The following is a 12513-nucleotide window of genomic DNA, read 5'->3' as shown; positions in this document are numbered from 1 at the left end:
AAAACAGAAAGCAAATGATATCTATGCGTTTATGAACCTTGCTTATATGGGTATGTACTGCCTGATAAGAGAGAAAAAACAAAACAGAAAGCAAATGATATCTATGCGTTTATGAACCTTGCTTATATGGGTATGTACTGCCTGAAAAGAGAGAAAAAACAAAACAGAAAGCAAATGATATCTATGCATTTATGAACCTTGCTTATATGGGTATGTACTGCCTGATAAGAGAGTAAAAACAAAACAGAAAGCAAATGATATCTATGCATTTATGAACCTTGCTTATATGGGTATGTACTGCCTGATAAGAGAGTAAAAAAAAAACAGAAAGCAAATGATATCTATGCATTTATGAACCTTGCTTATATGGGTATGTACTGTCTGATAAGAGAGAAAAAACAAAACAGAAAGCAAATGATATCTATGCGTTTATAAACCTTGCTTATATGGGTATGTACTGTCTGATAAGAGAGAAAAAACAAAACAGAAAGCAAATGATATCTATGCGTTTAATAACATTTTAATGTTATATATAACATGTATAAACCGAGTCAACTTTTACAACATAATGAAGCCTTGGTTCTCCCTTGATGTATAAGACTTGATACAAACTTTAATCAAAGAAGGTTAAATTACTTTGGTAATGAGAGATGATAGGAGGAAATATATGGATGAACATCACTCCTCTCTGACCTGTCTCTATCCAACAGTTGCACTCATAGCCTAAAAATATTGAATTTGGCTTAAAACTTTCTTGATTTTCTATCTATCTAGCAGTTAGTACATCACAGAATATACTCATGTCTGGTTTTGGTGTCGCAATGACATTTGGCTCTTAAAGCAGATGGGTGCCCTTTTGTCATCTTGAACAACTGATATTTTTAGTCACAACCCCAAAAATCTAATTTGAAACAGTTTCTCTTCATTTTCTGGTAGTTTTGCCCAAATATTGCAACTGTAGAAATGTTATAAAGTAAGTGTTACCAATTTTATTGAGATGTAGGATAAGATCATTTATTGCTTGTCACTTTCGCATCACTTTATTGTATTAAGGCTAACATAACATTCACACCGGCACCAGTGCCTTTTGTCTTTGAAGACAACATTTATCGCTTGAGGCTTTGCCAAATGATATTAAAAAAATATGATTTACTTCAGCTGTAATCGATTGCTGAGTGATTTCCACAAAGACAGTGAATATTTTATGATGAACTGTATTTCTTCTACACAGAGGAGGGGGGGGGGGGAATACTGTTTTAGGAGTAGGATGATGATAAATTTAGCTTGAGATGTTGATCGCTTTCTGAATGAGATATTAAAGGAAGGAAACTTGAGAGATGAGATGGATGAGAGGAGAGATGAAATGAGTAGTAGAAGAGACAGGAAAGAGGGACGTGGGAGGATGAAGGAACTGGTGCAAGGAATTGCTGCGGATGCACAGAATATTGAATGCTTCATATAAAGAATTGCTTCTCTTTCTAATGAACTTCAAAATGGGTGAACACCATAAGATTGTGTTTCCATAATTACTCTAGGCATGTGTATCCTGTTTTTATTGGGTAGGAGGGGGAGGAGGGGGGGAAGGGAAGGATAGGGCAAGGAAGTCTTGATTTAACAATGATGAGTCAATTGAAGTCAATGGAGGTAAAGTAAAGGCAAAGAACTATGTAAATATGATCGCCTCAAAACCAAAGCTTGAGTGAACTCTATCTATTGAATGTAGATCAAGTCTAGTTAGCATAAAGACCCTGCTGTTTTCTGTCTAGCTCAAAGGTCAGCAGAGGGTCAAAAAGGCTGAAATTCTAAGCATCATCACTCCAAAAGTAAATGCTTGGATGCACTCTATACTGTGTAGTCTTTTTTCTGATGCAAGAATCTTTGTGTTGATATGTATTTGTATTTCAAAACTTCAAAATCTGCAGTGGAATGTTATGTTATTATGATCCTATTGAAGAATGTAGCAAGTAGCCGCTAAGCTTGCTGGCTTTATGCTTATACTTAAATTTTAATGGTCGTCCAAGAAAACCAAATTTCTATTCTGACAACCACAAATTAGTGTGGAGATCCAGTGGGGTGTATAGTCGTGTACATCAAATTCAGATTGCATTGTAACTGACTACTCCCAAACTAGGCAAAATGATAAATTGTTACCACTGTCCAACACTCTGGCCAGATATACTGAAATATAACAGGCCTTTTGATCAACTCAAATGGGGGGGGTGGGGGGTTATGGGGGGAGCTTTACTGGCCCAAAGCTGGTGTTTTATTTCACCAAACCTACACATCTCTCCTACCGTGTACATATTGGTCATTCTGTTGTTTTGTTACTCATTCTGCGAAACCAAAGAGTGAGACCTGGTTACCCAATTTAGAAATTTTACAATTTAGAAGAGACAATTTAGAAATAGTCTTTATAATTTGCCCTGTGGTGTGTAGAATTTTGCTAACTTTTTTTTATATTAACTTTTTTTGTTTTGTTTCTTGCAGAATGGTTGGTCTCCTTTGCTATTGGCTAGTGAGGAGGGTCACGTGGAGACCGTAAAACAATTACTCAATTTCAACGCCAGGGTAGATGTGTTCGATGAGGTAAGGGAGCAGTCGCGTCTTCCTGTCTTATGTCAAGTGTAATCAGCTGTTACGCAGTGCCTGTAGAAATGTTTGACACTAACGGAAGTCTCAAATATGTGATTATATGCAGATTGTTAGCATGACAGTGACCCATATCGATTCATTTCCCAGAACCAGATGCAGAAAGATCCCCTATGATTGGTTTTCATCTAAGAGGTCCAAAAGTGAACGTGTGATTGCTCTTTGCAAAAAAAATTTCAACAACTTCTTCAGATTTGGTTCCGTAAAGGAGATTCTTAAGTGCTCTGTTTCTTGATTCCTTGAAAGATTAATAATACATCGCTCCTGTTTAACATCTAAGTACCCCTTAAATCAACTATTGACTCTAACAATTTTTGTATACAGGAAACAGAGTACTTGATAAAAGACAAAATTCAGAGACTTCGACTGTGCCACAAAGATTTTGAACACTAAACTATTCCCCGTTGCCATGGGATCCTTGATAAATATTCCGTGCCCAAAGCTATTTTGTTCTCAATGAATGATTGCGGTCACATTTGCTTCTCTTCACAGCACGGTAAAGCGGCGCTTCATCTCGCAGCCGAGAGAGGACACCGGGAGGTTGCACAGATCCTCCTGACCAGCAAAGCATTCGTTAACGCCAAATCAAAACTTGGGGTGACTCCGTTGCATCTGAGCGCCCAGAACGGACACAACGAGCTCATGAAGATGCTCATATTGAACCACGGGGCCAGCATTGATGCTCTGTCTGTTGTAGGTATTCCTGTTGTTATGCAGATGCTCTGATGATAATCATGAACACTGCCCTCTTTCTCTTCTAATTTCTGGGTGTACTAAACGTGACCAGAAAGGTTGAAAAAAAACCTCAATACCTTTTCAGCATTTTTCTTGAAAAGGTTTGAAGGTCTGAAATGTTTCACGTATTGCTAGTTTCATTCGTAAAAATGCCATATTTTGTAATGTCTGGTGCCGATTTGGTCGACTGATCTAGTGTTTATAATCCAACACTTACCCAACATGTTATTTATCAAGGTACTGCTACTGTTTTGAAGCAATGTTGTTTGCATGGTGCCGCCAAATGTAACTTTAATGTGCTGGTACTCTGAATTTGAAATACTGGCTGCGAAATTGATCGAAAAAAACGCTCAAAGATGCCACCACCTTTGCAATGTGAAATTTTTGGAAAAGTCAAAAAGGACTCATCTGGATGTGTCTTAAAGTGGAACGACGTGGACTAAATTATTTCGTTACGAAAAAATAAAAGTCACAAGAATCATCGACCGTATGAGATTGAATATGCCTTCTAGTAATTTGTTCACCAAAGGGCAAAGGAGAAAAAGATATCTAGCCATTGCTAAGGTTGCAATAATGGCATCAATGCTTCTACATGTTCATATTGATAGAAACAAGATGGCTAGCGAGAAAAACATCCTAACATTTCAGGAAACTAGTATGTGAGGTTCTTAATGTTTCTGACACTTTTATGAATTATTAATAACGAGTCACTGTATCGTTTCATTTTTTCTTTCTCTCAATGTTAATGTCCTGATTGTTTTCTTAAAGGAAAATATTTTATCTTTCTGTCATAAATTTCAGGCCAAAAAGACTCCTTTACACCTTGCAGCCCAGTATGGTCAACTGAGGGTCTGTGAAACACTGCTGAATCTGAAGGGAGATTCTTATGCTACAGACATCGTAGGTTTATTTCAGTTTTTTGAGGAAATATCATGGATTTTGATATTTTCTCGTGTGCATGTTCGATAAGCTGTGCTCTTAGTCTTAGAAATGAATTTGTGTACAGCTAAGTAAAATCATCTAAATGGGTTGTTGAAAGATGCCAGAATTGTTTTATAAATTTGATTAATTCAACAGAAATAATTTGTTTTATTAACTGTATACAAACAACAGAGCACCCAGGGAATAGGAATGTATCAGTTTAACTTTCAGCAATTTTAATAGTGATATCTGATATCATGGAATTCATTAATAATTGAAGAGCAAAAGGTTTAATTAAACTATATAATAAAAACAATAGGAACAGGTTTGGTATAATGTATTGCAGTGATATATCAGATAACTGCTTTAAAGAATGAATTTTGTGCTCTATCTTGTTAGAGATTAACTTTTAACGCAAGATACACTTACTTCCATTGATGATATATGTGACCTTACTATAAACTCTGAAGGTCCTTTCCTATAGATGCAGGTCCCTTACTTATTATAGTCTGTGGTATGTGGTGTGACTTTTGAGTGGAACAGTTCATGTTTGAAGAAATAGCTGTTTTGATGAGGACGGTTTTGGGAAATATTGTCCAAAATGTATCCAAATCATTAACAAAGAATAAGCTGGGCTTCTTTTCAAGAATCTAATTTGCCGGATAATATTTTGTTTGAGAGCGTGTGAGATAGGCATTATTCAAATATTGAGGGCATGTGAGAGGGGTATTAGTGAAACATTGAAGGCATCAGAGAGGCATTTATCACACATCTGAAGGACTTTGAGAGGGGCAGTAGTGGAAACATTCACGGTATGTGAGAGGCATTGATAGCACATTCAAGAGCAGTGAGAGAGGCACTTACTGAGGGTTAAAATGAGAGCATTCATTAAACATTAAGGGCATGTAAGAGAGTGCCAGTGAGAGAGGCATTGGTGAAACATCGATGAACAGTAAGGGAGGCATCAATATGGAGGGCTAGTGGAAGAAGCTGTTTGAGGGGGTTACCTTAAAGGTTAATAACTGGGTATTAAATGACTACTTTTGAATCTTGGAAAATCGTCTCCTAGACACTCATATTTATTAGTATCAATCACAAGCAAAGATCAAATAGGAAATCTCCAATTTTTGGACTTTTGATTGCATTACCTGAAATGAAATTCCACTATTCATAATTTGTTAAGAACTGTCTTGTATTGTTCATATGGAAAAGTATCATAAATTTTAAATAAATGTAATGATAGAAAACTGCCTTAATGTCAGTTGGTACCTCCTGATTTTGGTAATGTAAAAGTGTGTCTTCCTTTAATCAATCTGTTGCCTGCTCTACCAAAAAAATGTTTTTTTTGTTGTTCATGTTTTCATTCTATTTGCATAATTATGTCTCTTTCCTACCATACTAACTATAATTATGTCTCCCTTGCAACAATCCATTGTTTTTATCCCAAGAATATGTTGTTGACATGATTAATTTTGTTTACTCCCCTTTGTCACAATCTCTATTAACCCTACTAACATTCTTCTTTTAAACTCCTCTTCATTTCTGCACTGCTCTACTAATCTACTAGCTGGACAAATCAGATGAAGTAAGCGTCATTGTGTTTTTATCAATTCTTCTCTAGTGTCAGATTTCCTAGATTTTATTTATAACAGCTTTTTGAAATTTTGTTGATCACTTCATTTGTTCATGTTCACTTCCTGCCATTTTCTGGGTTGTATGGAATGAAAGTGGGGGAGTGGACAGGCTATATGAAGGGTGTGTCACTGTCTTTGACAGGTTCCTGCAGCAAAGAAACGGTTAAATATATAGCAACCACCACCAACAAAGGGCTGGATGGCTCAGTTCAGGGACACAGGACTTGTAACCCTGACGGCACTGGTTCAAACACATATAACACATATATAACACCTATGTAACACTTATAAAACACATATAACACCTATATAACACATATATAGGGATCACCACCAACAAAGTGCTGGATAGCTCAGTTGGTAGAATACAGTACTTGTAACCCTTAGCTCACTGGTTCAAACACATATATTACACATATATCACACATATATAACACATATTTAATACATATATAACACATGTTTTAAAGTCTGAGCCTCTTGTTGAAAAATCAATGTCAGATATTTTTTATAGATAGATATAACAGTCAGACCATAGTTTATCACCATGGGGTACTCCTATTTCTTGTTCAGATTTATTTTAATCTACGACATACCATTATTAGAAGTAGTGGATCATTTGATGTCAGGGTCATAAAATTCAAACAATGCCACAAAATAATATATGTAATAGGAAATCTTTTTCTTTGGCTGTCTTCAACCACTATTTGTCCTTTATTGGATTTGGTAGGTCATATGCCTGTTACTAAGAGAATGAATTGATGTAACATTACACCTCCATGCCTGAACATTTACCATTCATATAGACGTGACTTTTACAGTCGCTAGTTTTCAACCTGGAAAAATTTTTGAGTTGAAACTTTATCATCACGTTTCCCATGCATGTCTGTATACCGTGACACTGTGTAACTCGTCACACCTTATTGTTATGTGGTCATAAATGTCCATGAATATGTATGGGTTGAGGCATGCTGTTCTTGTCAGATTGTTCTGCGACTCAGACACCGACACGGACCCTGATTCTCTTGAGCTGCTCAAAGTTAGGCAGTGGATCCAATGCAAGAGGTTGGCAATTCAGAACCCAATGGGAACCCTTAATTCTCTTTAGCTGCTCAGAGATGCTGTTGTCCTGAAGTATTTAAATGAACTGTCATGTTGAGGACTAAGTAGCCACTTGACCCAAAGCTGTCATCTGAATAAGTATCAGGAAATGTGAATTTGTTTTCTGTTCTTAGAGTGGTGATGGTGGTTATGGTGTTGGTTGTGATGATGATGGTGATGATGATGACGATGATGATGACGATGATGATGATGATGATGATGATGATGATGATGATGATGATGATGATGATGATGATGATGATGATGATGATGGTGATGGTGATGGTGATGGTGATGGTGGTGGTGGTGGTGGTGGTGGTGGTGGTGGTGGTGATTATGGTTATTGTGGTGGTGGTGATGATGGTGGTGATGATGGTGGTGATGATGATGGTGATGATAATGATGATGATGTTGGTGTTGATTGTGATGATGGTGATGATGATGATGGTGATGGTGGTAGTAGTGATGGTTGTGGTGATGGTGGTGGTGATGATGGTGGTGATGAAAGAAGTGTAAACAGTTGAATTGTTTTGATCTGAGGATGCCGTAATGTCCAGTCTTGTGACAGTTTGCAGTTGTCGAAGTCTAGAATGGGGTTGATAAATTTTGAGTGAACTTATAAATTAAACTTTGGATAAATGTTCTAAACTTCTCTAGGGTCATTTCCATAGTAGTTCTTCCTCATAAAGCAAAGAACAAGGCCAATTAAAAAACCAAAAAAAAAACCAATTGTCTCACCGTGTTACAATTTTCATGAGTTGACCATATCTGGTGATGGATATATGACCAATAATCTTTATAAACACAGAACCCATTAAAACAAGTGGAGCTTTACAAATACAAAAAAACAAACGTTAATGCTTGTCTATTCCTCTTCTTTACAGCATGGACAAACACCACTTCACCTTGCAGCTGAGAATGACCATGCTGAAATTGTCAAACTCTTCTTGAAGTACAAACCAGAACTTGTGACGATGGCAAATGCAGTAAGTTTCACATATTTTTAATTCAATTCAGAATTTAGCCGGGAACTGACTAGTCATGATAGGTTTTCTCACACTGTATTTCCATTGTAAGTCATTGATTTATCTTACATCAGGTATTTATTTAAAGTAATCAAACCAATGTTTCCAAAAAAAGATGAGTGTAGTTTATAAATAATTTAAAAAGTAGTATTTTATTACTTCAAATCCCTTCAATAAAGTGGTTTCTTAGTACCCTCTGTGGAAAATATGTTGCTGTATTCTGAGACAAACACTAGCTTCTTAATATTATGTCCTTTTCTTTACATCTTGCATTGCTGTGACATTGTACATGTTTTTGGGTCTACCATGTGCTACTATGGATGAAAATTGTTCTTGGCAACAAAGAGAAATGGAAATGAAGGTAGCATTTAATCACCAATAATTTGCATGTTGTCACCATTGTGTTCAAACTATTCATGCAAGGAGGGCAGGTCATGAGATATGCCATCTGAGGGAAGACAGCATAAAACATGTTTTGATCATTTGTAGGACGGTTCTACCTGTGCCCACATCGCTGCGTCCAAGGGAAGTGTGGCAGTCATCAAGGAACTCCTGAGGTTTAACAGGTCGGGAGTTTGCTCTGCAAGAAACAAGGTTCGTGGTCAGGCGTTTCTGAGGGGGTAATTTGTAATTTTAATCCCAAGAGGAGTCGTAATGTCATACGTAACCATGGCAGCAGTGGGTTATGATTGAAAGCATGGGTTATCAGAGAAATTCAATAAAGCACAGAACCCCCCACCCATTCCAACACCGGCCCTTCGCCCCATAAAAAACAAGAGGAAGGCTGTTCCTTTAACCAACCCGAAGAAACTTGCTTTGATCCCCCTCCCTCGCCCCCCTCCCTTCCCCCCCAAATAGAGTTAGTGAGTCTAGAGTGTATCTTTTTGGTAGGTAAATAATGTAAAGTGCTTTAATTTTGCTAGTTGACTGAAATGTTGATTTCTTGGATCATATACCAATTATTATTTATAATTTTTTCTTGAATTATTACTGAGAGTTAACTTTGCGGTCCAATCATTATCTACTGCCCTACTGTGGAAGTAAAACTTATGATTCAAAAGTTGGTTGTTAGATTTTATCTAAAAAGATTCTATCTATTCATAGAGTTTAGTCTTTATCTCCAACCTACTAAGCTAGCTTTTTGTTTTCACACACATATGTAGAGACTTTTTGGAAATCGAAAAAACTTTTCCTTAACATTATTCCGCAAACTCCCCATCACAGGTTGAAGTACTTACGAACAGTTAAAGACGATACTCTCATCGTCCGATAGTAATCTCGTAACTTTAAGAAGGAGACTGCAAATAGCATTCGACTGGCGAAAAATTTTATTCTCCCAATTTTAGAAAACGACAGGGATTGTTACCATGGTAACTTCATAACAATTATGTATCAGCTGTTCTTTATGATATCATACTTTCCTGCTATTTAGCCGAAACAAACAAAGTGGCTGTTTGTTTTAGCTCTAGGATATGTTGGATAATTATTAAAGTCAAATCTGACAAAGATGGATAAGCTAGAAATGCTGATGTATATTCAGTCAGTTAATAAATGGTTGACAGAAATCGCTGTAGTTGTTGAATGGAGAGTGACATTTAAAAAAAGAATACATAAGAGAAAAGAAAATGGGACGGAAAAATTAAATAACTGGTAGATTTAAACCGGGTAGAGTCTGTGCTAGTTTGTCACCAAGTTGCTAGGTTGCTGGAATATTATCCATGTCTCAGTAAATTAAAAACACTTACAGTGGAGTTTCTAATATTATTAATTTTTTTTTTTGTCAAGCAGAAGGTTGATGAAAGTAGGTCAGGGTGGAATAGGGCAATAAGATCAGAGAAATTTTATGAAGTGGGTTCTCCTTAAAGAGATAATTTGTAACAATTTATTTTGAAGAAGAAATGTATTCCACATTCGCTAGCTGTAAGGTTGATGATACCTCCACCTCAATATCTTATCCCTAGCTTGAGTTATGTTTGAATGAATGGAACATATTTTGACTGAAATAAACCCTCCTCCCTTTTTCTCCAAAAAGTGCATCACGGTAGTTGGTGTGTTGATGTTGTCTACGGTATATTTTCTTCAAATGCTATTCTTTTCTATTTTGATCCTGTTGTTGATTTATAGCCTTTGAAATGTGATACATTTGGAATGTTTGCTGTCAAACTGTCAATTTTGTTCTTCTTCAAAAGGCAACGTTCTTGTAGAAATATCCATTAAATAAATGATTTATTAATAATAATAATGGAGAATTGGACATTGTGGCACACTTTAAGTTCTTTAGGGTACTATGTCATTCATATGTAATATATATATTTTTTTTCACTGTTGTGGATTTTCACTACAATTTCCATTATATATATATTTATTTGCCTTTGTCGTTGACCTCCATTTCATTTTACCAAGTCTGTTCAAAGAACAGTATCTCTTTCGAGATACGGCTTTAGGAATCACAAATGATTTCGAGTTGGTTAGCATCATGTTTGATCTCTAGAGTAAGGCAAATATGTCACCAAAACAGAACAAGTATATATATTTGGAATGTTTGCTGTCAAATGGTCATTTTTTTTTCTTCAAAAAGCACTGTTCTTGTAGAAATATCCATTAAATAAATGATTTATTAATAATAATAATGTGGCACACTTTAAGTTCTTTATCGGTACACACTGTATGTCATACATATGTACATATCTATATGTATATTATTCTACCATGAGGCAGAAATACTATGTCATCTTGAGCCAGTTTCGGTGAAGCCATGATTTTCATTATCTTTTGTCCACTTATCCCCTTACATGATAATATTGGTGACCAAATATGGCATGCTTCAAATAGCTTACAAGTTGCTAGTAGATGCGCTGGCTACAGGCCTGTAGCCAGGAATTCTGAGTAGGAGTAGCCCCAACAATTCAAGGAGCTGCACAATACTCTGTCCTGTGTGCAAAACTTGCGAAGTTTTGTGTACATGATATTGCTCAGATGGAGGGGGGCAGTGTAGTAGTCTGCATTGGGGAGGTGTTGGGGTGGCGGGGGGTTAGGTTGGCTCCTGGCTTGTTTTGCTATTGTCTTATACACACTCAGCAATTCTATAACTATGGAATTTGTTAATTTCCTTGTTTTAGAAGAAGGACTCTACAGCGTTACATCTAGCTGCCTCTGGTGGTCATTCTCAGGTGGTCAGTGTATTACTGGAGGCTGGAGCATCCCCTACTGAAGAAACCTCAGTGAGTGAAATTGCATTGTTCATGTTTAAAATGTTCAAAAAAGGTGAATGTTGGAATTCTTATGCCAGTTTGAAATAAATTTTTCCAAAAAAAGTACCGAGTTAATCGTTCCCGATTTGATTACACATGGATCCGACTACGACATTGCCCTATTATTGCAAACTGTCAAAGGAAGAGAGAGCAAATATATATGGAGAAGGGTAAAGTTAATAAAATGAAATATATTATTTCTATCTACCTTTTACTATTCAGGATGGTTTAACAGCCATTCACCTCGCTGCCAAGGAAGGTCACGTCAGCGTCCTGGAGGTCCTCAAAGGGAAAGTCCCTTGGAACGCACCCAGCGTGAAATCGGGTCTGACGGCTCTACACATTGCAGCCCACACCGGACAGATCGACTTTGTCCGGGAGATGTTACCGACAGTGCCGGCCACGATCAGGAGCGAAATATCAGCTGGAGTAGCTTTGGGTGATGATGTGAGTTTCCGATTATCTCTCCTGAAGTTTGGCTTTAAAAGTTAAATTTGAAAAGCAGCACTGTAAAATTGTATCTTGATTTGAGTTTTATTCATTAATTGATTTATCCTGGGCTCTAGATATTGAGATCTCCCTACCATCTCATATTCTCCTTTACCTCTGATTTGGAAACCCTGTATACAAATTTCTTGCATATAATTAACAGGGATGTGCCCACGCTGGGCGGCACTTGGCAGTCCCGCCCAGCACTAAAAATTACCGCCCAGCACTGTCTTAAAAATCGTGAATCCCACCCAGCACTATTTTCATCTAAAATCCCGACATTCCTAACAATATATTCAACATAAATTGGGCCTAGCCTATGCTAAAATCATACAGACTAATAATGCATCAGTTACGCATGCGAGAAACATTACTTACGGCTCTCAATCGATCCCTTGTAAAATTGTTAGCAAAACTAGTACTTGTGCATGTGCTTAAAATGCTACACAAGTGCCAGCATTTGGCATCTGAGCACCTTCAAACTTCTCAAAAAAATTCTCAAAGGGGAGGGGGACACCTCTCCCAATTAGACCCCCTCATTACGGCGATCAGTATACCCGGCACTCAGGAAATCCTGGGCACATTCCTGATTAATATCTATTCTTGAAGAAACTGATTAGATTTACAGCATATCATCTTTTCCCATTAAATTACAGCAAATATTTTATCTGATATATTGTGGAGCAAAATGCTACGCATTATGGACGA

The 12513-nt window shown here is 36.9% G+C and overlaps 1 protein-coding gene across 2 annotated transcripts in view; it reads left to right on the top strand.

Moving 5' to 3' along the window:
- The window catches only part of LOC139973488 (uncharacterized), a 71987-nt gene that overhangs the window by 47811 nt on the left and 11663 nt on the right, over positions 1-12513 (top strand). The window contains exons 15-22 of one of the 2 annotated variants that reach the window (XM_071980217.1): positions 2488-2586; positions 3142-3342; positions 4186-4284; positions 5873-5890; positions 7925-8026; positions 8555-8659; positions 11185-11286; positions 11539-11763. In XM_071980217.1, coding sequence (XP_071836318.1) covers positions 2488-2586; positions 3142-3342; positions 4186-4284; positions 5873-5890; positions 7925-8026; positions 8555-8659; positions 11185-11286; positions 11539-11763 — 951 coding nt within the window. The remainder of the gene's footprint in view (positions 1-2487; positions 2587-3141; positions 3343-4185; positions 4285-5872; positions 5891-7924; positions 8027-8554; positions 8660-11184; positions 11287-11538; positions 11764-12513) is intronic. The other variant, XM_071980218.1, reaches the window with a different exon arrangement.

This window comes from Apostichopus japonicus, chromosome 9 (genome assembly GCF_037975245.1).
Source record: "Apostichopus japonicus isolate 1M-3 chromosome 9, ASM3797524v1, whole genome shotgun sequence".
Taxonomy (NCBI): domain Eukaryota; kingdom Metazoa; phylum Echinodermata; class Holothuroidea; order Aspidochirotida; family Stichopodidae; genus Apostichopus; species Apostichopus japonicus.
This window is presented reverse-complemented; position numbering and strand designations above follow the sequence as displayed.